The 25,419-nt window shown below is 41.5% G+C and overlaps 2 protein-coding genes across 4 annotated transcripts in view; one reads left to right on the forward strand and one right to left on the reverse strand.

Moving 5' to 3' along the window:
* LOC101174245 (protocadherin Fat 4) overlaps positions 1-25,419 on the forward strand; it is a 242,581-nt gene that overhangs the window by 115,911 nt on the left and 101,251 nt on the right. The gene's annotated exons all lie outside the window — the stretch shown is intronic.
* akt3b (v-akt murine thymoma viral oncogene homolog 3b) lies at positions 3,119-21,464 on the reverse strand. 2 transcript variants are annotated; one of them, XM_004065541.5, is made up of 14 exons: positions 21,092-21,464; positions 17,263-17,587; positions 11,916-12,041; positions 11,727-11,838; positions 10,871-11,015; positions 8,710-8,841; positions 8,489-8,554; positions 8,285-8,353; positions 7,158-7,280; positions 6,939-7,067; positions 6,286-6,500; positions 4,572-4,659; positions 3,343-3,445; positions 3,119-3,232 (listed from the first exon to the last, which is right to left on the reverse strand). In XM_004065541.5, exons 2-14 carry the CDS (start codon positions 17,306-17,308, stop codon positions 3,147-3,149), a joined length of 1,440 nt encoding a protein of 479 aa, XP_004065589.1. In that variant the 5' UTR covers positions 17,309-17,587; positions 21,092-21,464; the 3' UTR covers positions 3,119-3,146. The 2 variants fall into 2 exon arrangements, with proteins under 2 accessions (XP_004065589.1, XP_011480741.1); XM_011482439.4 differs by having other exon boundaries at positions 21,045-21,396.

Consider the following 25,419-nt stretch of genomic DNA (forward strand, 5'->3'; position numbering starts at 1 on the left):
GATGCCACACAACTGAGTCATATTCACTCAATCACAGTCGACTTAAGGTGCCACATAGGGAGAAGGATTGTTTGTGCCACTCTGTTTTTATTACCGAGTGTTGGAGCTGGACCAGAGCTTCTGGATCCTGACTACCCTGTCTCTCCTCTGATGATCTCCTGCCTGTTATCGATTCCTGCCTGCCTGACCCGGAGTTAGCTTTGTGGACTTTTAGCTGAGCTAATAAACCTGCTGCACTTGAATCCAGCCTTTTGCTTGTTCTTGTGACTCTGTTGCTCAACTTGACTTGGATATTTCACTTTGCTAAAGCCCAGTTGAGAAGAAATTACAGCTTTTAACAAGCTCTTGAGGCGTTTTTCTCATGATGGACATATAGAAAATTGCAGTAGCTCTAAGTTGCATTTCTGAGCGTTTCTTCATTTAAATCGTGAATCAGGAATGGAGAAAAAAAGTCCTGTTAGGGGGGAAAAAGATATTTGTTACATAGAAAATAAGGTACTTTAAATACAAGTTTCTTTGGCTCAAAGAAGCAAAAACCATCCAAAAAATAATAAAGAGATGGACACAACAGAACCCCTGAAATGTTTTTCTTTTTAATTTAATTCAAAATAAATACTACCACGGCAATGCAAGTCCACTACTGGGGTCTTGCTCTAACGTTTTGGTAAGAAAACAAACAAGCAAAATGATCCCAAAAACAAATAAAATAAGAGACTTTAATGCATCCATCGTCATCTTTTCAGCAACTTCCAAGAGGTGCCTCTGTTTGTTTTACAATATACAAGAGATCACTGCCAAGAATGATGAAACATAAATAAAATAAAAACGTATAAAAGTTAGGGGGGTGGGGGGGCCCTCGAGGAATGGTGGAACAACCTGATGAGGCCTGTACTATAAAACAAAAAAAGTCTGCCATGGTCCCGGGCGAAGGGCCACAGAACCCGCTCAGAGGTTCCAGGAGCCCCTCATTCTCGTGGGCCACGCTGACGGGAGGAAGGTGGGGTCAGGAAGCATCCTCCGTGTACGGTTAAGAGTCAGCAGGTGGGAAAAGAAAAAGCTTCACGGTCTAGTCCTCGTATTTTTACAACTTCTTCTCCTCTTAAATGCAGTTCTGAGTGGGTTCCAGGTCTTTATTGTCTTCAGCAGGTCTGCCTCGTCGCTATGGACAAAAAAACAGGGAAAAAAAAGAAGCATTGCATATGTACATCGACAAGTAAGTGACTTTTCGCGGCAGTTCTTCGTCTTCTCGGCTCAGTTTTCTTGTGACACGATTAATAACTCAAAACGTTTTCACACTTGGAAAAACAAGTAAATAAACTCTCTGGTAATACTGACAGGATAGATGTGGCAAAAGCTCTGTATGAGGAGCTGGAAGCCTCTTCTGATAGCATCTGTGTGATAAACTAGACTTTCTTTCCTATTTAAAGAAGTATTTGTCGGTTTGTGTGTGGATAAGTAATTTAGCCCGAAAACATGCAGCTTCTGCAGCTCTCCAGCCATTGATATGCTCATCTTCATCACATAAATATTTGGGAGCGGCACGGCGTGATCCGAGGAGTCTGGACAGACGCCGGCGGCGCCCTCAGAGAAATCAGATCAGTGGCTGCTCCTCGCCACCAGGAGGAGTCTCGTTTGACGTGGAGGAGCCCAGTGAATTCACAGTATTCAAGACTTTACACACTTCAGAGGGCTCCTCTGGCCGAACCCGAGAGCCCACGTCCCCCGAGGACAGCATCGAGCCGCGATCTGGAGCAGATGCAGACCGAAAAACAGCAACGAGACCCTTTCCTCCTGGTCCTAACACCTCCTCTACACTTTCATCCTTTAGGATCACTTCCCAATCTCAAAGATTTACTGCACCAGAACGGAAACTGGGGCTCCTGAGTCTGTTCAAAACATAAACCGGAAAAGTTAAGGAGGACCAAACTCCTGAAAGACATGACTGTGGACACCATGTCCCCCCCCGTCAGTCCTCCAGCTCATTCCAGTGTTTGTAGACTGGGTTCGCTTTAACATTTCTGGAGAATAAATACATAAATTAAAAAAAAGCAGCATTTCAAACATCTTTAAAGGAAGATTAATTTGACAGAAAATATATCAAAAAAGCATTTTTGCAAACAAAGTGACGCAGTAGAACTTAAACGATGGATTTCCAGAGGCATGGCCTCAGCGTGGGCGGCGCAGGACTCGCACACACCTGAACCCGCGGCGTCCGGTTCGGTGACCTCCGGCTGAACGCTTTTCTGCGCCGTGACGGCATCGCGTCCTTCCTCTGCGCCCGACAGCGGTGGGGAGCAAACGGAGGAGAAGCAGAAGCGTTGGGAGCAGAGGAGGCCGCCGCCCTCCGCCGGCTGTGGGGAGCGGCTGGACGGGCGTGTGCTCTGCGGGCGCCTGAGTGAACTATGCGATTCCAGTAGTGTTTCAAAATAAAAGGAGCTATGAGGGTGAAACGGAACGAAAGGAACGCATCCATTCTCTTTTTTTAACAGCAATTGCCGTTGCCATGGTATTGGGAAATGTGCGCTGCCATGGCAACTGGGAGGAATTTTTTTTCTTCTCTTTTATCCAAACCATGCACTTCTCCTCTACAAAGACTGACCCTTCATATCCCAAAACCCACCCACCCTTATCCAAAAAAAAACAAAAAAAACGATGACAAAACAAACAAAAACACCCTGTTGGTATGATACGAAACATCTGCACACGTAAGGCAACATTTTTGGTTCTTTGTTCCCTAAAACGGCTCTTCCAAACCAAGTGCAAAAAGTCAAAAGAAGAAGAAAAACGGGCAATAACAACAAAAACCATGGACCTGGGTCAAAATACTGACAGAGAGACAAATAAAATAAATAAGAACATTGCCTTCTGCAGTAAAGAGGGCTGGAAATGTAGGAGACACTTTTTTTTCTTTTGTATCTTGTTTTTTTTTTCTTTAGTGTGGGGAAACCGGCTGGAGTCTATCCCACTGTGCAAAAACCTCTTTTAAAGTCCCTAAAAAGACGTCTCCTCATCTGCAGGGCGGCAGATGAGGAGAAAGAGGGGAGACTGTTTTTTTTTCTTTTCTTTTTTTCTTTTCTTCCTAGAATGGCTACGTGTTTTCCTCAAAATGGCCACGAAATGAGAGGCTTCTGGCCGGGCCGGGGCGCTCACTCCCGCCCGCTGGCTGAGTAGGAGAATTGTGGGAAATGAGGCCTTCGCTCGTTGTCTGCTGCATCCATCCCGTCCTCGTCGTCTGCAGAGACAAACACACACAGTTCTAAAAAGTCTTGAACGCTAAAAATCTTTTTTGTTTTTTGGTGATCATGATTGAACAAATGCTGCTTTCTGGCTTTACTGGCTTACATTTCTCTGGCGGAGTGATGGTGATGGTCTGTGCTGTGAACTCTTCATCAAAGTAGCGCGTGTCCGTCTCTGAGGAGACCTGCGGCTGGAACGGTGGAACCAACTGAAACAGACAGGAAGCAGAGGAGCTTCAGGAGCCTTTTCTGGGCCCGGTTTCAGCGGCGTCTGGGAGTCACAGCGGTAAATAATGCAGAACGTCTGAGCCACACGAGGCGGTTATGGGCAGAAAACTCCAGCAGACAATACAACCATGAGCTGTTTGACTCCAAAACCAGATTTTCCCTCATCATCACTGCTTACCTCTGCAGTTTGAGTTTATGGACAAAAAATGATACAAATTTAACTTTAAATACCAACTCCAATCATTTGATCTAAAGTGTTCCCAGTGATCTTTTAATTATGCCATTTCTAGCCAAAATGGAAAAAAAAACTGGAAAAAAAACTTGTGTTTCTAGGATGTAGTTTCCCGCAAAATGGCAGGAGTTTATTAAAGATTTTAAGTGGGACTGTTATCACAGAACAACCCAACCCCCCACCTTTTCTCCCTCTTGCTGAGAGCTCTCTGTTTACACGCTCCTCTGCTAGCTTACAGCCCCTCACACCAACAACACCAGTGCAATAAAATGGCGAGCATTTGGTGATCTAAACGTGGACGCATTAGATTGGAGCGGAGCGGGGAGCTTTGGGGTCAGCCGGCGTATTTTCTACGTCACAAATGCGATGCGTATCGTATTTTCCACAGCATTTTTCTGATGGTGTAGATCTATGAATGAATCGTTATATATACTTTACAAAACCTTCACGGTACCAAACTGCATCAAAACAGAAAAAAGACGGAGAAAAGCTTCAAATTAAAAACAAAATTAAAAAAAGCATAAATTACAAAAAGCAGGATAAAGAATGATGTAAAAAAATGAACAAAAGAAAATAGCTCCGTGGCCTTGTGGTGGAGTGTCCGCCCTGAAACGAGAAGGTCATGAGTTCCAATCCAGGCCGACTCTAAAATTGGGACCCAATTCCTCCCTGCTTGACACTCAGCATTGAGGGGTTGGATTTTTGGGTTTAAACCAGAATGAAACTGAAACACCTAAAGATAAGCATGAAGTCTTTTTTTTTCTCCTCCTGTTCTATTTTTGAGTTTCCTTCCACAGATCTGTTGGGAAAAAAGAGGCAACCCTGACGCTAAAATAGCTCCGACACGCTGTTGGAGTTCAGGATGACGCTCTCACCTTCTTATCGTAGACGTCCTGCCAGTCGATCGTGCTGAAAAAACTGTGCCGCATGATCTCCTTAGCGTCATCCGGTCCGCCGCCCAGCCTGTCAGCCGACACAGACGGAAAAAACCCTCAGAAGTGTTCCTATAAAGGCTTCATCAGCGGAACCTGGATTGATCCCAAAATAACTCCTCACGGTGAAGGAGTTCGCTCTGGGAAGCAGACGATCTCTCCAGTTTCTTCAGACAGAAACCGCCTCAGGGATGAAGACAATCACATGAACAGAACTCAGGCTGTTCTGCCTAATAAATATGTATTATCACAAAGTTATTTCATTTCTCTGGACAGCTAGTGCAGAGCTAAAGGAGAACAGATGAGGAACTGCAGTGTCGGAAGCAGATGTGATAAACTGTAACTGGTCATCAGCAGATTCCACTATTCTAAAAAGAAAAACAAACAAACATGTCCGTAAAGACAAACAGAGAGGGATGAAAATCCCCCCAAAAAACGGTTGTTTCGTAAAAATCCTCAACAAAGTCACACTCAGATTCAAACATGCAGCCAATTCTGAGCTCATTTGACTTTTTGTTGTATTTGTGAAAGTCAGTGATGTAAAGAGTGTTTATTTAAACTGAACTTATTCACCTTTTTTAGAACCAAAGGGCTTAAACGATCACACAGGTTTACACATTCGTATAGTTTACTTAGTCATTCTCCTTTATACACATTCATACTTACTGTACTCACACACACAGCACAAATGCTCTAGCCAGGCCAACCGTTCCACCTTAGGTTCAGTGTCTTGCCCAAGGGCTCTTCAACACATCAGGGCAAAGCGGCAACAGAACTTAGGGTGTATTCAGACTGACACATTCGGGTCACTTAAAGTGAACCAGAGTTCGTTTCACCTGATTATCCACATTTTCAGTCTGAATCCACCCAAGTGCTTCATGGAGGAAAATCCCCACGACCCTTGTCAGGAGTGTACCCCTTAGTTGTGTATTTGTGTACCATTTGTCGTTCCAGCGTGTACCGTTTGTATTTTGAGTGTGTATTGTTTGTTGTTCATGTGTGTAGCATTTGTTTTTTAAGTGTGTATCTGCGATTGTGTATTTGTGTACTGTTTGTTGTGTAGATGTTTACCATTAATCATGTATTTATGTGTACCGTTTCTCATGTATTTGTACACCATTTGTTGTGTACCTGTGATTGTGTATTTGTGTAACATTTTTTGTGTACCTGCGATTGTGTACAGTTTGTTGCGTAGATGTTTACCCTTGAGTCTGTATTTGTGTACCGTTTGTTGTGCCAGTATGCACCGTACAAACATGTTGTACGGTTGTGTACTGTTTATCGCGTCTTTATGTACTGTTTGTTGTGTACCTGTGATTGTGTATTTGTGCACCGTTGGTTGTGTACCTGTGATTGTGTATATGTGTACTGTTGGTTGTGTACCTGTGATTGTGTATTTGTGTACCGTTTGTCGTATACCTGTGATTGTGCATTTGTGCACCGTTGGTTGTGTACCTGTGATTGTGTATTTGTATACCGTTTGTTGTGTACCTGTGATTGTGTATATGTGTACTGTTGGTTGTGTACCTGTGATTGTGTATTTGTGTACTGTTGGTGGTGTACCTGTGATTGTGTATTTGTGTACTGTTGGTTGGGGACCTGTTATTGTGTATTTGTGTACTGTTGGTTGTGTACCTGTGATTGTGTATTTGTGTACCGTTTGTTGGGATCCTTGATGAGCAGCCCCGACAGCAGTGATTTGGCGTCGGCCGACAGCGTCCGCGGGAACTTGATCTCCTCCATCAGGATGAGCTCAAACAGCTTCTCGTGGTCCTGGTTGTAGAACGGCAGGCGGCCGCACATCATCTCATACGTCACCACGCCCAACCCCCACCAGTCCACCGCTCGGCCGTAGTCGTTGTCCTCCAGAACCTGAAGACGCACAAGTCGGCATTTTTCCTTTCTAATCCTCACGTTTGCAGAAACTCGTTTGCAATCATGAGTTGAAATCTAGTTAGACCACAAACACAACTGAAACACATCCTGTTGTCTTCTCTGAGGCTCTCTTTCAGATTCTCCAGCTCTCCAGCAGCATCCACATAGCAAAAGTTAGAGTTGTTACTGACGTGCATCACTGCTGCAGAGTAAACCCTTCATTTCAGGAACTGCATCTTCATGCACTTCCACCCGGAAGTGGCGTTTGTGGAAAACAGACAGCGGAGAGACATGAGGAGGACAGAAACCCCGTCTCACAGTAAACCCCAGGAGAGTCTAGTTTGTTGTGGTTTCAGGTTCGAAACCTTCTACGTTTGCTTCTTATCGTGGATATAAAGCTTCTGTGTTCACACAGCAGTGAGTCGGCGCTCTGACCTCTGGAGCCAGGTACTCCGGTGTTCCACAGAACGTCTTCATGGTGGCGGTATCTGTGATGCCTTCTTTACAGAGGCCGAAATCGGTGATCTTGATGTGGCCGTCTTTGTCTAACATGAGGTTTTCCAGCTGAGAAGAGACACGGAACAGTCACCAACTTTCTGCAGCTTCAGCCCGTTCGTGCCTGACCCTGTGGAGAGCTCGTTCACGCCGCTTCACCTTCAGATCACGATACACGATCTTGGCCGAATGCAGGTAGTCTAAAGCAGAGACGATCTCAGCTCCGTAGAAACGGGTGCGATCTTCTGAGAACACTCGTTCTCTGGACAAGTGAAAAAAAAGCTGCAAAAGACGAACAGTAGAAGAAACGATAAATCACCATGGCGATGATAAACAGTGGCATCATAATGGTAGTTTTTTGGGGTTCATTTTAAAAAGGTAATTCAATTTTCTGGGTACTTCCTACTTTATTTTCACATTCTGAATATGGCAGTACTTCTACAACTCTTTGGTAACGCGAGTACACAAAGGTAACACAATCTCACCTAAAAATAAAAACAAAATATTTGAAAGTTTACATGTAGGTCTGAAGAATTCGCTATGTAACCCTTGTTCTATCCTAGGCACTTTAACATTGGGAGTTGGGTCATCTAGACCCACTAGACAGTGCGCTGAACCTTTTTTCTTCAATGATTTGTGATCTTCACTGGTGTCCATGGATTACATGAAATCTTTCCACCTTTATCCACCTTTGTCATGGTAGGAAGAACACGTCATTGTAAGGGTGGGGGCATAGGATAGCACAAGGGTTAAAGGTCAGGTACTGAAATAGAGTTTAAACTGAAGAAAGTGTAAACACTTCTGAAGTGGTCTTCTCTGCAGTACCCTTCAGCTGATAGTATTGCAGAAACAGAGTTTGTTAGGGGGAAAAGGCAAGTATCTAACAAAAAGAACATTCTTATTTATTTACATTTGTTCTGATGTTATTTTTGCACCAAACCAGACGATTATTCATTGTATTAATAGAAAACAAAGCAGGACGGAGTGAACAAAACTAAATTTGATACAAAAGTTTTTAGTCAGGACTATATTATTTGCTTCAAAGACTTATTTTAAAAAATAATAAAGGGCAATCCCCTGTAACTGCTTGTTTATAATGTGTTTCGTGAACGGCGTGCTGAAAGAAATTACCGTCTGACTTGAAACGGTAAAGCCTATAGCCGATAATGAACTGATAATACCTACAAACGGATGTCTAACAAAGCACCTTTTCAACCCTTTGTGGTTTAACTTACATTTTGAGAAAAGAAAAACACAGTTTAAAAGCGTTCCAAGTGGTCTCTAACCTCTCCTCCGTTGACGTACTCCATGACAAAGCACAGTCGGTCCTTGGTCTGGAATGAGTACTTCAGAGACTGCAACACAAAGAACGAGACACGAGGGCCGTCAAAACCCGTTTAAAAGCTAAAGACGTTTTTTTTTTATATTATCCGGGTTTAAATAAAGTTGGGTAGAATTATTGTTTGAAAGAAATGAAATATTGCTTTTACCGTTAGGAATGGATGCCGAGTGTTTTTTAATACCCTACTTTCTGTGAGCGTGTGAGCAACTTCATCCTGTAATAACAAAGTTAAAGCCATCAGACAAGAAACAGTCTTCGAATATAGAGCAACTCAGTGAGAAGAAATATTAGTGGAAGAAGATCAAACAACGGAAAAGTCACATTTCTGCAGATCTAAACCTTTGCTCCAATCCACAAACAAAAGAGTACCTTGGCTATAATGACTTCCTTCTTGAGAATCTTCATGGCGTAGTAGGTGCCGCTGGCCTTCTCCCTCACAAGAATGACTTTCCCAAACGTGCCTTTGCCCAGAAGCTTCAGATAGTCGAAGTCGTTCATTGTCTGAACGGAGAAAGAAACAATTAAACTTCCGTCTCTGACACTGAGATGCTGAAACCCTAAATCTGTTGTGTTTAGATCCATACATTCATGCCTGCATTGGCTTTTATTTCTAGAAAATCCATTTGATTTGTATGAAAAGTGTTTGATGGAATCCGTTCAGAACATTAACTGTGAATGAGAACTGGACTGAGTGACCCCTCCCCAGTCGCACACCAAACAGGAAGTACCCGGTTGTACTTCTGTCTACCAAACAGAAGCCAAATTCCCACAGACTTCTATTGAGAAACAAACAGCTTTTACTTGTTCATTCTGTTTGTCGGAATAACCATTCCTGCTCTGCTTTTTATTTTATTTTAAACACGTTTTTATAAACTGACCAATCAGATCCCTCAATTAAAGTGGGCGGTGACTGCTGCCCCCCCTAAGTTCAACGTTCGAAACGTTTGACAGATTTCGTGTCGCCAGCTTTCAAGTGGTAGGGGTGTGGCTTTCCGACAAGCTCACTCCTGATTGGCGAGAGTGTTTGCCGTAGAAACGATGAGCCGTAAAGACGACGACTCGGACTAATCGCTGCTAACGGAAGACGTCTGGCTCCATCACGGCCGCGTCAGCATTGCTATAAAATGGTGACTGAATTGACTTCATTTCATTGGAGCGAGAAGTAAAGTTGTTTTCTATCGATGACGCCACATTCACTCACTCCGGTTCTCGTGTTCAGTCAGAAAAACACCAGATTCCCCAAACAATCAGATTACCTTAAGAAACTTACTTTAAGAGGTTAGCTCATGTTCTGAGCTGTACAAGGACATCTCAAAACGATTACAAATCACAGATTGAAAAATGTCAAGCCTTTATTTCTTGTTATTTAATGAATATAGTCTTTAAATAACAAATCTGTCATCATTTCGATGCACTCAATACTTGGGAAGGCTTCTACTGCATGAATGACAGCATTCCTGCGTCATGTCATGGAGGCTGGGACACTGCAGCGCCGCAATAGAAGCTCGGGCTGCTTTGATATCTCCCCTCAAGTAATCTGCATCGTCGGGTCGGCCGTCTCTCATCTTCTTCTTAACAAAACTCCACAGATTTCCTATCAGATTCAGGTCAGGACGGTTTTCTGGGCAATCGAGCACCGTGACACCACGGTCACTGGACCAGCTTTTAGTAATAATGTTAGTGCTGGAAAATGTAATCAGCATCTCTGTGCTGCTTGTCAGTAGAGGGCAGCATCAGCTGCTGCTGAAATGCCTGGTATTTGTCAGCTTTGACTGTGGACTTCAGAAAACCCAGATCAGGAGATGACATGGGATCTCAAACCATCATGGACTAGATTTTGTAGAACTATTCCTCCAGAGTCGGGGAAAAAAACAGACTTTGGACCACTGGGTCCAGTTCTTTTTCTCCTGGTGTTGTCTCTGGTTTGACACAATGACTTAGACCTTTGTAGCCCAGGTCAAGTTCTGTGATGTCTTGATTCGCAGACTCCAGCCTCAGCCCATTCCTTCTGATGATCCCCAAGTTCTAGAACAGACTCCTCCAGATACGGCTGTGGTTTTCTCTGATGCCCCCTTTCCAACCGCTTTGCTTCCACTCAAACCTTCTGTTCATATGTTTGGATGCAGCACTCTGTGAATAACCGGCTTGTTTGGGACAGATCTTCTGGGGCCTGCCCTCCTTGTGAAGCGTGTTGATGTCCGTCTTCTGTCACATCAGCAGTCTTTGTTGTGATTTACCCAGACGGAGACCATGGAAAGGCTCAGGAAACCTTTGTAGCGATCAGCTGATCGAAGTAACTTTTTTTTTGTAAAATACTTTATTTTTCTAAGAATCATTTTCAGTGAGCCATAATCACCAAAATTGAAAAGAACTAAAGGCTTGAAATGTTTCAATCTATGTGTCATGGCTCTACCTGATGTACACGTCTCCCTCTTAGTTGATAATTAAACGTTTTTATAATTTTCTAAATTGTATTCATCAGTCTGCGGTGCTTTTTTGGACATTTTTCAGTCTTCCAACCAGTGCGCACCTTTCGTTTGTAGTGACTAATGGAGGTGTCCATCTCCTCCTCGTTGACGTTCTCGATTTGGGAGGTGGGGCTGCACAGGATGCCCTCCTCCTCCTGCTTAGCCAGAGACTCTGCTACCATCTGGATCGCCTCGGCCCACTCGTCCCTAAAGCAGGAGAAGTTTAAACAACAGAAGACGTCACTTTTTTTTTCAGGATCCAACTCATTCCTGCTGTGCGATTGTAGTTTAATCTTTTCAGCACAAAGAGACCAAAAGAGTCCGACTTTTAGCTTTAGAGATGACATGTGATATCTTAACATTAAGTAGCAAAACCTGTAATGTTTTCCTTAAAAAAGCAAAATAGGAAAAAGATCAAGAAGACATTTAATGAATGCTAAAAAACCCACATTTTTAAAGGAAATATCTGTTGGCGTCTTTAATTTCTGGCAGATATGACTTTAGTGTTGAAAAAGAAATGTATAACATGACTTTAAGCAACAGATTTGACAGATATTTGCCCCATAAAGGGTCAGTTCCCCATCATCTCAATTTTCTAAAAACTTTCTGCTTTGAGAGAGGAGGGAGAGCAACTCCAAACAGAAATGATAGCCTGAAAATGTTCATCTCTCTTGTAATATTTCGTAGTTTACAAGAAAAAATCCAATCGATTGATTTTATTGTACAGAATTCTCAGTAATTCTTTAAAAATACGGATTTATTTGTGTTCATGTTTCGTCTCCCACCCCTTCTTCAACTGCACTTCTGCATCAATCCATGACTGACCTTAGAGGATCAGGAACATCTAATTTCCATTTCAATGTGTCCATTTTTTAGATGGACACAAACCATCAGAGCAGGCGAAGAGCAGAAGCTCACCTCTCATCGGGCGTGTCGACATGGAAAGTCCTCTCGATGACGGTGGTCCACTGCAGACAGCGGATGATGAAGGTGTTGGGCTTGGGCCGTTCCGTCTTCATCAGCTGACATTCTGAAAGCCACACAGGGATTTATCCAGAGGTTGCCGTGGCACCTGCTGAGAGGTCCGACGGTCCGCTCGGGTCTTACTCGCTACGGAGAAGTTGTTGAGCGGATAGGCCAAGTCCGAGTCCTGCGGTTTGTCCTTGTATCCGATGAAAGAGCCGTCTGTCTTCAGTAGGAAGTAGCGCGGTCGCCAGTTCTTGATGTACTCTCCTGCAACGCATTACATGCAGCAGGGTTCCAGCATTCTGCACTAACAGCGTGATTTATCACAGAAATACGTCCCACAAAGATTCCACTTCTACAAACTTTCAAAACTCGCCTCAAAAAGGAGACCAGTCCTATAAACATTGATTTTTAACATTCTGCTATTGATTCATGATTTTTTAAATGAAAAATAATTTGCAAATATTTTTAACTTTTGATACTTGATCTGCGTGTGCTATGATGATTCAGGAAATAGTGTTATGTCTTTTTTTCTTATATAGTGTTATTTTAAATCATAGTCAGGATTTTTCTAATAGAAAATAATCTGCATCTATTTTAGGTGTGCTATGTTGAGTAATGTCTAATTTTACATAATAATTAAGGGCTTCCTCTTCGTCGTGTGATTTATTGATACTAAAGGATTCTTAATTCTATCTGATAAAAGTTATGAACCAGATGATGATAAATCATGTAGAATGGTTATGGTAGAACAGGGCGGGATTATATAAATTGGCTTCCTTCCACTCCCTTTCAATCAATCTTTGATTTAATGTCTAATTCTCCTAAATTTGATACGTCTTTGTTCGAATGTATAACTGCTGATTTTGTTGTTTTGTGCATTATTCCTGCTTTGATTGCTTGAAATAAACCATTTTTAATCAAATCAAATCAAACACTATTAAACTGTAATATGATGAGCTTTTTTATTGCTTTTTTATCCGATGTCTCATTATGTTCTAGTTTTATCCTGTTTAGGGACTATGGATGTAAATTTGCATGTTTGCTATAATCCAGCATATTTACTTCTATTACCGTCTAAATTAACGCTCATTAATGTTGTTTGTCCCCATCAGATAAGTAAATAATAAATAAAAATACAGGCATCGTGCCGCTTTTAAGTCAGGGGCCTTCAAACTATTTCCACAGAGGGGACCAGTGAGGGAGGGAGGGCAGTCAGCCTGAATTCTTTAAACCCTTATGACATTAAATGCAAAAGAACGATTCAATGAAACTTTATTGCAATGGAATACTTTGTATATGTTTACCAAAATTACTGAGAATTTCATATTTGAAGATGAGAAATAAATCTTTAAAATAAAAACAGTAAATCTGGGTTTATTGAGAAATAATTTATATTATTTACAATTAAGTCCCCACTGTAAACATTTAAACATTTAGAAGACGTTATCTAGTTCAGAAGTAAAAATCAATGTGGTTTTGATCACAGAAACAAGTAAATTTGTTCCGATTTGGTCCTTAAGGTTTACAACGGTTTATAACCTAATTCAGCCAAACACAATCAAGAAATCATGGACACAGCTCGGGGTCGCATGTTATAGATTCTTTGTCAAAAATGTGGCCCACGAGCCAGACTTTGGACATGCCTGGTTTAAGTGATTATATCAAACAACTACCGGTAGTTATTAAGAAATGTATAAATCTGACGTAAAGCTTCACACAAGTTTCAGTCTGTCATCTCAGAAGCTCAAAAGGAAATCTTGTCATTTTTCCTTCTGTTGCCATCCCATACATCCCTCTTCAGAACTGAAGCTGAACTCCTTTTTGGGTCAAACGGTTGCTGGAGCCAACCCAGCTACTGTTTCCTTGGACAGGTCACCGGTTTGTTACAGGCCCACAAACTCACATGCACACCTAGGGGCAATTTAGAGACACCAATTAAAAAAAGAAAACCCTCTAACCCACGCATGTGCCAGGAGGGGCACTCCACATAGGAGGGTCCCAGCCGGGATTCCAACCAGCCCCTTCTTGCTGTTGGGCGAGGGTGCTAACCACTACACCACGCACAGCCCCATAATTCTACCCTATTGGTTAATTCTCAAGACATAAAGAGTAACAGACTTCATTTACAGCCTACATGTAAGAAAACAAAACACTGGAAAACATCAAATGTTGCTTATAAACCTTTAACAGGCAAAACTGTAAAAAAAAAAGTGTTAAAGTTATCAACAAAACATAAATATCATAATTTTGTGAGGAATCAGATCTGGATCATTACTGTTTAAAAGGACATTTTAAAACCATGAACAAACGTGATTATTATCTAAATAATATTGGTACGATTCTAGAAACAAAAAAATGTTTCCATATTTAATCCATACAATTTGGAGCAACAAAGTCAGCAGAAAAACTCTGCTGAGCATCGAGGAAACCGCTGACAGAGACGGAGACATCATCCGGGCCGCTTAAGCTGCTCTGTTAGGAAACATCCGAGCCTTAATGGATTATTTAACCACCAACATCAGGATGCCGGAGAAGAGTCTCCCATTCATTTTCTCGTCGTTTAGGTGTTCTAAACGTAAAGTTATTGACATTAAAATCAAAGCTTTTCGATGCTGTCAGTGGAGGTAATGGTGGAAAGCTGCACTATGTTGATCAGGCATAATGATAAATACATACAAGAATGTGTAGGAAAGGTGGACAAAAGGAAAAACTCCTATAGTCGTTTCATTGAGTAACAGGTCAGAGTCATTTCTTTTCCTGTTTCTCCTTCTTTATTATAGTCTCTTCTGTCCATTTTTTGTCACTCAACTCCTACAATTTTTCCGCTATTTTAAACATTCAACTATTAAAGTGTTCAGCTTTTTTCCAGCTATGACATTTGGTCCTTCAAATCCTTGAACTTTTCAAGATATTCCAGGATTTCCAGGATTCGATACTGGCATTTTTGACAAAAAAATATTTTCGGTTATTGGGTTGTTTTCACTTTATTTATGGTCAACTTTGATCATTTCTTTCTTTCGTTTTTTTTGGCCAATTATTACCCTTTAAGTTTCATTGTCATTCAGCGTTTTCTTCTGGAAATGCATCTTCGCTAAAATTTAAAAAAGCAGCCAACAGAGCGAGGCCGTTCTGAACCGAAGCTCGAGTTCCGTGCACTGACAGGAGAAACCTGCAGACCCGATCAGATGTACCGCTGCCACAGCGTTTCGTCGTTTCTACCCTTCAGACGTTCTCTCCACCAGCAGGAAACACGCTTTCATCAGCTAAACGAAGCTCTGACAGGAGCGGAGGAAGACCACGAGAAGCGGGACTTCTCCTTCGGATTACCAGACCAAAATGAGGAGAAATAAAGTCAAGAACAATCCTGACATGGAACATTTTAAGTGAGATTACAACAGATGACTTTTTTTCCCCCCTTCTCGTGCTTTTATGTATGTCTTTGTTAAAAAAGATAAATTGACGAATTAAAAAAATATTTCCTACTGATATGTTTAAAAAAAATAACATTTACAAATTTAAAAAAACAAAAAAAATCTATTTACATTCAAAAAGGAAGTACTTGTTTTGTTGGAATTGCAGAAACGGACAAACACTAATCAGAAGGTAGTTTTCTGTAGAATCATCTAAGTGTTGTTCTTTGACGGTCTAAAGACCAGGCCTGAGAACTTCGTTAGCTGTAGTAACCATGGTTACGACTAGTATTTTCAGTTTAGACTATTCTTTATTTGTTTAAAAACTAAAAATCAAATAATTAGGTCAATTTCCTCTTTGCATTTTATTTTTTAAAAGGAAAATTTTCAGATTGGTTTACATTAAAATCCAATTTTATGAAAAAAAAAACCTTTCCTCTTAACACAGTAGATAAAATAAAAAAGTTAAATTTCTACACTAAAAAGGACCGAAAAGCAGCTTTTTCTCTGATCAAACACTAGAAATGACTAAATTGGTAAACTAATGCAGATGTTCTAACCGACGTGTGCGGCAGCTTTTGGCGTGAAGCTTTCAAAGCGGAAAGGAGCACTTGTGCCAGTCGTTAGCACCGAATTACAAGAGCGCATAGAGGTGCAATAAACAAACGAGGAGCCTGTGGGGGCCAGAGAGGAAGGAACCCGAGTGTTAGGTCATCCTCTGTATGCACACAGTGCAGCAGAGAAACTTCCTCCTGCCTGCCAGCCACCAGCCATGAGCTCAGACCAGGAAAAAAGAGAAACCAAAACACCTCCCACAAACACAAGCCAGCACAGCTACACAAACCTGTGTGGGAACTAAAACACACCAGTCAAGAGCAGCTCAGAGGAGGCCTGTGAGGGCCGCCCGCTCCGCTGGGCCCCTGGCAGGTAAACAACTATTGTTCGGTGGGGCTGTTCTTCAAACTGGCAGAGCAGCTTAGACCGTGTTCGCACAGAGCCGTGGAGAAAACACATCTTTCATGACAAAGGCTCACGTTTTTATCCCAAAGCTCCTGCAGTTAAAAAGTCCTGATCCTGAGTGTGGAAACGACACGAGCTTTCCCAAAATGTTAACGGTAATCTTTGCGTCACGCGTGGCCTCCGAATAAATTCACCTCCTCTAATGTCTGGAGGACCTTAGAACTTCCTTCAGCTTGCTCATTCACAGGAAGATGCAAACAGAGAAACGAATTTTCCAGAAATTCTCAAAAACAGCCATTTAATACGAGGATTTACCAACAAAAAAGTCAGCTGCTGTCAAATAATGACAGAATCCAGCCCGGACGTTTCAAAGATAAAACAGAACAGTGTTCACCAAACACACGGTGGCTCACCTGTCATGAAAAACACAAACTATGCGGCTCCTCTGCATCCTGTTTCATTATTACGGGACAAACGCAGAGAGTTTTTAATCAAATGCAACCTGAAGAGGATGAAAAGCACCTTTTAAACACTATTTTTGGTGACATCTTAATCCATATTTGGTGCTCTAATGGGCATTTAGGGCAGCAGGATTGTGAATGCTGACAAAAACAAAACACAATAATGGAAGCGTGTGATCATTTTGTGAAAAACATTTACAGAGTAAGGTCAAGAACTCTTTGTGATTTTTTGTCTTGCAGACATTTGTGTTATTTGATGGGTTGTTGAGAATAAAAAAGGCCAAAATGATGTATTTTGCTCTAACCATCTTTAACTTTAAGTATGTGTGTATTTTTTTTTTCTGTATCTTCTTCTTCTTATTTTTTATATTGATTCATAACAAATCATCCTAAGTTTGATATATTTGTGCACAGGTATACGTTTCTTTTGTTTTTCTGTGTTGATTTCTTAAAATAAATCAAATAAAAAAATCCAAACTTAGAATTAACTTCAAAAGAAACAGACACCACCGTAAAATCTAGTATTTATTGGGAAAAACGTGATGATTATCTTCAGATTAATCCACTTCCATCTGCGGCTCTGATTTTCACATGAAGCTTAGAAATCATTTATCATCATTTATGAAAGTAAATAAATAAATAAGGCGCCCGTACCTCTTTTCTGGACCCAGCCTTCCTTGACGACGTTCTGGTCGCTCATGGTGGCTTCTCCTCAACGCCGGTTCTCCCAGTTCTCCCAGTGTGCTGACGGTGACGGGGCAGCGTTTTGACAGCAGGACGTCTGTCCGTCTGACGGCTCCAGCGGCCCACCTCCCTGCTCCGTCGCCTCCGACTGCTCCACCTGCTGAGCTGTGCGATCTCGACTCTTTCCGTCCTCCTGTCCCACAATCCCTCTCTCTTCCCCTCCTCTGCCTCTCCCTCCCCGTCTCAGTTCTCCTTACACCTCGTCTGAGTTCAGGCGCTCCAGGAGTGAGTCAGCCTGGAAGGAAGCAGAGGCAGAGAAAGGAGAGGGTGGCGGGAAAAAAAAAAAAAAAGCGGGTCAGTGGTAGGTTTCCTTCACACGGCGGATCCAGCCGCCATCCACACTGCTCATTGTTTGGAGCCATACAACGCTTCCTGCCACATCAACTCCTTCTGCCCACATCTTCTTTTTTTCTCCCATTTGCTCTCCTCCTTCCCCATCATCCCATTCCTCTATTTTATCCTATTTTCCATGCTTTTTGTTCAACATTTCCTTATCTTTTTTTCTTCTTGCCTTGTCACCTCCCTTCCTTACCAACCCTGCTACTCCCTTTCCATTTTCTTTTCTTTCGTCACTTCTTCAAGTTTTCACCTCCTCGTCTTCCTCTCCATATCATTCCTTCCCCTCATTCTTGCCAAAAATCTTTATGATCCTCTCATTTTAAGGTGCCACTCCCTCGCTTTCTCCCCCTGAAATCCTACCTGAGCTTAATCGCTCTGCGTCTACCTCCCTCCTTCCCAGCATCCCTTGCTGCACACGTTCGTTCAGTAAATAACAAGAGTCATAAATTAATTCTCTTCATCTGTGGAAATGGCTCTTGAGTTCTGCATCGTACGACGCCTGAAAGGCAGCAGCTGGGAAACATCAGCGACTGTCGCTAAGACAAAAAAATCCGGCAAACGGGAAGTAGCTCATGTTCTTGGTGCTCATGAAAATGAGCAGAGAAAATGTCAATGGTCAGGTGGAACGGAAACGTGTTCTGGAAAACATGCAAATCAAGTTTGGAGTTTCACGCCGATCGACAAAGGATTTGCTGTAAGTTTTAGAGTTCATCTCAACCAACCCAGAACTAAATAGCTGAAAAAAGAAAACAGTTTCCCCCCATGATTTGTTAATGGTCTGTCTGCGTGTTCTGCTGATCTAAATATGGAAATAACGTGCATTTCTGGAACACATCATTGGAATTCTGGCTCTAGAATTTCTCACCCATCGTATTTTCAGGTTTTCATGTGACAGACTGAACGTTAAAGAGGTTCTGGAGCTGCCCGCATACACCGATCCCGGGTGGATTTTCTTTTGTGCGTGTTTTTGCTGCGTTCATGTGAAACAAAACCGGATGTTAATCAACATCAGTTTGTGTCAGATACATCTTTATGGTGGGAAGCTGTCAGATGAAGGGGTTTGGGCTGATGAAGGGGACTTCTATGGTTCCACTGGCAGAACCTTCAGGGTAGAACTCAGATGGAGAGTGAATGGGCTTGAATATATAGATTGTTTACTCTAACAAAGTAGCAAAAACTGTCAACATAGAGCACTGATGCCTTCCTTTCCCCTCCCTTTTTCCATCGTCTTCCTCAGACGGATCATACATCCCATCTGACCTGTTCCTCCTTCACCACCATCTTGTTCTGCTTCGGATTCTTCCCAGAACCATTGAGAGTCTTCATGCATCAAGAGTAGGCCTGCACAATATACCGCAAATTTATCGTTATCGCAATATCCAGCTCTGCAATAGGCATATCGCAAAAGACTGCGAATATCGCAATAAATCGTAAACCCAAAATGTGTTAAAACAATCTTATGGCAGCTTGACGCTTTTAACGAATCAAATAAATCTCTTTGTGATTTGACCAATCAGATGGACGCCTTCCCATTGTTTACCAATCAGATGGAGGCCTATTATGTTAGATATTTGTCACCTATGTCGATGAGGGTCATTTGGAGTGTAATTTTAAACTGTTTCTAATGAAATGGGAATGATGTTTTTGGCATTTTTCTATTTTTTTATATACCGCAAATTATATCGTTATCGCAATATTAATCTCTAATATCGCAAGTTTTCCTCATATCGTGCAGCAGTGATCAAGAGACACTAGTTCTATCAATAACTTGCAAGTTCTGTCAGGTTCTGCAAATCACAAGTCCGGAACTATTTTTTTTTTAAACTTCAGTCATTTCAGATTAATAAATAGCTCAGATTTCTCAAACTTCCGACACAAAAATAAGTAAAGTTTCTGCATGAAATGTCTAAAAGAAAATTAAAACTGTTAGAACAGCAAAATCTCCACCAAATGCTTTGAAAATGTAAATTTAAACGCATTTATGAAAAAGAAATATTTCATGCTGAGAAACCAAAACTATCTTTTTCAGGAACATTTTCAGCTCATTCTGCTGTTTTGTAAAAAGAAAAAGATTGCAGCTTTGCCTACAGTGACATCTCCAATTGCGTATGCAAACTTCATGCTTTCAAAACCACATGTGGATGAGTTCATTTGTATATTCTAGTCAGATTAAGGACAGGATTTTTTTGCAGGAATGTGTGTGAAGTGAAGCACAGGGTAAATCCCAGGCTCCTTTAGTTTTCCTTCTCCACTCCAGTCTTTCAGTTTTCTACAAAAACAAAACAAAAACAAAAATACAAACACAATTTTTGTGTAAAATCTCATCATCCAGGATAAGGAAATGATTCATCAACAACTGACTCATATTTTGCAGACAAAACCAGCTGCAGAAACAACAAAAACGGATGCACGCGCGGGGCTGACGGGCTAGCTAAAACAGTACACAGGCGCGAGCTCCGCCGGCGACGGCAGACCCGGAGGGGCTCGGCGGGAGCGACCCTCGGGTTTTCTGGGGAGCGGGGGGGTCGGCACGCCGTGAGCCCGCGTCTGTCACTTTTGCTGTCTGCCACCGAGTCCCGCATCTCACGCAAACAAACGCAAAAACAACAGCTTTTGTTTCAAGGGCGTGTGGTGTCATTTATCCGTTACATAACAACATCCGCTCGGCGTGCTCCATCACATGGACCGGACCAAACGGACATTTGGCGGGGGGGCTCCTGCGCTGATTAGGAACCAACAGTTTTAAACAAATAAATAATAGCAATAAATAAAATAAAAAGTGATGGTGGATGGGGGAGTGAGGCGTTTGGGTATCCCGGAGACGGCTCGGATGGAGGATGCGGGCTAGCTGAGGATGCTAATAGGGGGGTGGGGGGTGATCTTAGTGCTAATGTTAGCTAGCTAGCAGGCTAACTATCACTTAGAGGCCGCTCACCGCTGAGCTTTTTCGGATCTTTGTAACCAAAGGACCGTCTTAGTTATTAATATTTACGGCAAGTCTCGTTTTTTAAGTGACTGATGATGGGAGATGAGAGAGGGGGGGGGGGGGGGGTACCGCTGATTGGGGGGAGAAGAAGGGCCGACGCCAGATGGACGGTACCGCTACAATTACCCCCCCTCCCCTCCTCTGTGCAACAGCAGCATCCCGACGCCGCTGCATCCTCCCCAGACTGACGAATGACGAAGCAGCAGTCTGCTGACCGAAGCTAGCGAACGAGCTAACCTCCACTCCCACCCGCTCTGGGCTCCCCTAAACCCCTAAAATCACGACCCCCCCCACACACCTTTGTGTCCCCACACTCCCTCCGCTCCCACACAGCATTTCCACCCCCCAGTGATAACATGTTACAAACCATCCGTTTTGTTGATGTCGCTGTTGTTGTGTTTTTTTCTTCTTCACCTGGTAGTCGAAGGCTCAAAAGGGATGCCCCCTTGCTTCTTTCTCCCGGTTCCCTCCAACACGGTTACTGTAGCAGCATCCAGCGTCCCTCAGAGCCGAACGGAGGACAGCGATGGAGCCATGATCGGCGAGGCTCTCCCCCAGAACGCGGAAACCGAGGGACAAAAAGATGGTTTAGTGTCTCGGGCAGACAGACAGAACCGCCAGGCTCCCGCTCCCTCCGCAGCTCCGCCAGGAAACCTCTCGGCTCCGAGTCGGCGCGTCACGTTCAGCCAGATCTGACTGGGAGGACTCCCGCTACGTTCAAGGGCTTCCGGAAATGCGAGCTCTTTCACCACAGTGACCCACTGGAAGCCTCAGACCAGAGGGCAACGAACATTTACTTTGTTTCGTCTCTAATATCTCTTCTTATATATTTTCCCAAGAAACTTTTTTGATTAAATAAATGAGTGTAATACTAGAAAAAAATCCGAACAACCATTTTAAGGGAACACGGAAACAACAAACGTTTTAAACATCTTAACATTTAAAAAAAAGTTTTTACATAAACGGGTCAAATTATAATAAAAAAATCCCTTCTTGAATATGCATATTTTTTCTAAAATTTGTATGCAATTGGCATGTTTACTAGTTAAGTATTTTGTGTAAATTCCCCTCTTTTGTTTTAAGATGGATAGGAGGTTTTAAGCAACAACGTCAACCGTTCACGTTGTGCTGACTTGGTTTTTGCGTGTTACTTTATTTATAAGGATATCAAATAAAAGTAATTGTGAACATAAAACATTTCATTTGTGACTTTAAATAGTGCATAAATCCTAAATTCTAAATTGAATGCCTTAATGTGTTTTTATAATTTACACATTTTTCTCTAAAGACTTTTTTAGATCCATGCTGTACAATTGAACTGATGGTAGATCTTTTTTTCAAAAAACAAGACTTTACAGAGTGCACATGAAGGCAACATCTGTCTCCTCACGGCATCCAGGGCTTTTGTTGGTCCCCAGCTTTTGTTGCCCTCCCCTGCATGAATCAGGGACGTTGCAAATATTTAAAACAGGCAGCACATTAGGCCTCCACACCAATTATTATTTATCTAGGCTTGCCAAAATGTATAGTTGCCCCTCCACCCAGCCCTTCCTCCCCAGCCTTCCTGTGAATGGATGCTTTGTTTGAGGATCCGGGTTCCAGTCTGGCTGTGGGAGGGATGCTGTGGCTGCTTTGCATCGATCAATTACAGTCTGTGAAATAACTGTTGAGTCCAAAGCTCACGTCTGCCAGGTCGACAAAGACCCCAGACAGTGAGGCCTTACGGCCGTTGAGGACAACAGAGACAATTCCACTGTTACTGATGAATCCTTTTGACTCTTAAACTGAGGTTATAATTTTTTAATAGCTCTATTGTTTGTTTTTTTATTTCTTCAACAGAAATGTTATCCAGTTTTGTGACTTTCCTCACATGCATCTGTATAGACACCATCTTTGAATTGTTGAAGAGTCAGACTGAATAAATGCAGTAAAAGTCATAATTACCAACCAAAAAGTATCATTTGAAAACCTAAAGCCACCAGGATTAAGACGTGTGAATCTTTCACAGGATCAGAGTGCGTCCTCACACGCACATTCATGAACTTCTGTTACCGGTGTCAGTTTGCTCGGCTCAGCGTTGGGTTTCATTCTCCAAGAAGAAAAACAAGAAAAGAAAAGCAGAGAGGAGAACGGAGACAAATCAACCCTCATCTGCAGGTAGGAATGCTGCTCTGCTGCATTCGGTCAAGCGGTAATCTGGAAAAAAATAACATCTAATAGTACAAACTTTTAATATTGTTTGCGTTTAAGAATGCTAGCAGCATAAATGAAGGTTTGTTTTATGCTTTCGTTTTGTGATGAAGCTCATGGATATCTCAGTTGTATTTCTCTGAAGCACCTTGAATTACTTTGTGTACGAATTGTGCTATACAAATAAACTTGCCTTGCCTTGAATGGGAATGTTTGTGGTATTTTTTTTCCCCACTTATTTCCAAAAAGTATTTGTGCAAAGCAGTTCAAGTCTGAATATCAGTTTTTTATTCACATTAGCAGACTTTCTCAGGCGTTCTCGAATAAAACAGCTGCTTTACATGAAAGTAAAGACGAAATCTAATGATTTATTTTGAAATTTCTCAGAGATTGCAAACATCCATTCCTTTTTTTCACAAAACACAATGCTTTTCTTAGTAAGATAATAAAAAACAGACAGTCAATGATACATTTAATTTAAAAAGAACATTTTTTTAAACATTGAAACAATTTGCTGATATTTGTAAAGTCAAAACTGTAAGAGTTAAAGCCTCCAATGACAGAAATACAACACATTACCTATAAATATTGTTGCATCAGAAACGTATTTGGAAAAATGTATTTGTAATTGGACAATAATTATTTTAACTTTATATTTTAACTAATTGAGAACTTGACCTAAGTTCTCTTGGTAAAAAAGCATAGTTAATAAGATAACAGAGTTGAAATCAGAGGTTAGAATATTTTTTATTTTGTGTCAGAAAATCCAAATGTCATTTTAACTTCATCCCCTAAATAGCGGCCCCCAGTGGTCAAGATGGGAACTGCCCGTTTCGACAGGAAAATACTTTGTCTGAAATTGGAATAATCTGTGGTTTAATCCATCCATTTTCCTAACCTACTACATTCTTCTTGGGGTCACAAGGTCACCGGACCTTGTCCCGGCTTCTGTTGGGCTAAGGCAGGGTACAGCCTGGACAGGTTGTCATTCTGTTGCAGGGTGCACAGTCACACACACACACACCTGGGTGCACTTTAGAGAAACCATAAAACCTGTGAAGCATGTTTTTGGACGGTGAGAGAAAGCAGGAATACCTGGAGAAAACCCATGCATGCACTGAGATAACATGCCAACTCCACACAGAAAGGTCCCAGCTGGGATTCGACCCAGGGCCTTCGCTGTGAGGCGAGAATGCCCACTCACTGCACCACCATGGAGCCCACATAAAAGCTATTATAAAGTTGACAGAATTGAGATTTATTCTTACAAATTAAAAAATATAACAATAAAAATCATCAGCAAAAGAGAGAAATTGACTTAACATGCAGAAAAATCACCAGTTCTTATTCATCTTATATTAAAGAATGCAGCATTTACTGCATAGAAATAAATATGAAATTCCTTTAGGAGTCTTTATTAGTCTGACAATTTCACTTTCTCTAGATCAACAACATCGCCTTAAGAGAATTGTGTCAAAAAGACCCAATGGATTTGGGCCCACTAAAAACTTTGTGAACTTTATTTTTTAAGGTTGGACTTAATTATAAAGTGCGTTGAAATGACTTGAGTTCTATTCTTGATAATCAAGATATTTATTTGTTTGACTTAATAAAGAAAAATCCAAAAATAAAGAAATAGGTCATGTGAAGTTGGTCTTGTTAGTTGGAGAAACGTAATGATGAGTTGAAATCAGCGGAAAAGGTTTGCTAGACATTTCTTTCAGTTAAGTCAACCTCGTATCTTTTACAGTGTAGTTGACGTCTTTTAAGTTTAGGACTTTATATGCAAAAGATAAATAAAATGAAATGTAAGTTTACATTTGGCGGGAAAAAACCCTCAAATTTTCTTTGAACTTTTTACCTTTTTTTAACTGATTACATTTTTATTAGTTTATTTTTTTACCAAGAATGACATTTTAGCGCATCATCTGGTTCATATTTCATATCTTCATTTTTTTAAACAACTTTTTGGAAGTACAAAAAAGCAAAGCTAACAAAAGAAAAAAAAAGGAAACATAAACATCAATTTCATTTCATTTGACCTTTTGCGTCTTTTGTTGCTTTTTTATTTTTTTTTTGTAACCACTGCAGCTCTGTAGTGACTTTAAAATTAAAAATCTTGTGTTCAGTTGTGACGAATCGTTTTCATAATTTAAAAAAACGGATATAAAGTAGGAGATGATCCAGTTTCCTCCTCAGAGGAAGACTTTTTCGTTCAGCCTTACATTTACAGCTGCCCTTCTCTGTGTAGAATGTCACGCATGGGGAGGGATGTTCATGGTTTGTATCCGGGTCAGCTGGCTAGGGTTCACACTGTGCGGGCCAAAGACTGCGGGTAAGAAAACAATACATTTACGTAGGTTTTGTTTTAAGTCAAACTGCTATTTGTCACACAGTTTTTAGAAAATATCTGTCTTTTCTTCAGAATCAATGAAACCTTTTTGAATTTACAAAATAAAAGCAACAAAATAAGATGATTCTACAGACTTTGACAGCCTCAGATTAATCTTTTCCCCAGATGAGTTTTTTGATGTTAAGTTGTTTTTTCAATG

This window comes from Oryzias latipes, chromosome 1 (assembly GCF_053564925.1).
Source record: "Oryzias latipes strain Hd-rR chromosome 1, Olatipes_Hd-rR_3.1".
NCBI classification, from domain to species: Eukaryota; Metazoa; Chordata; class Actinopteri; order Beloniformes; family Adrianichthyidae; genus Oryzias; species Oryzias latipes.

Coding starts and splice junctions, on each gene's coding strand:
- akt3b (XM_004065541.5), bottom strand. CDS start 17,308: ATGAGCGACCAGAACGTCGTCAAGGAAGGCTGGGTCCAGAAAAGAG. Junction 7,068..7,157: donor TCGTGTATCGTGATCTGAAG/GTGAAGCGGCGT, acceptor GTCTCTTCTCAG/CTGGAAAACCTCATGTTAGA. Junction 3,233..3,342: donor CATCACTCCGCCAGAGAAAT/GTAAGCCAGTAA, acceptor TTGTCTCTGCAG/ACGACGAGGACGGGATGGAT.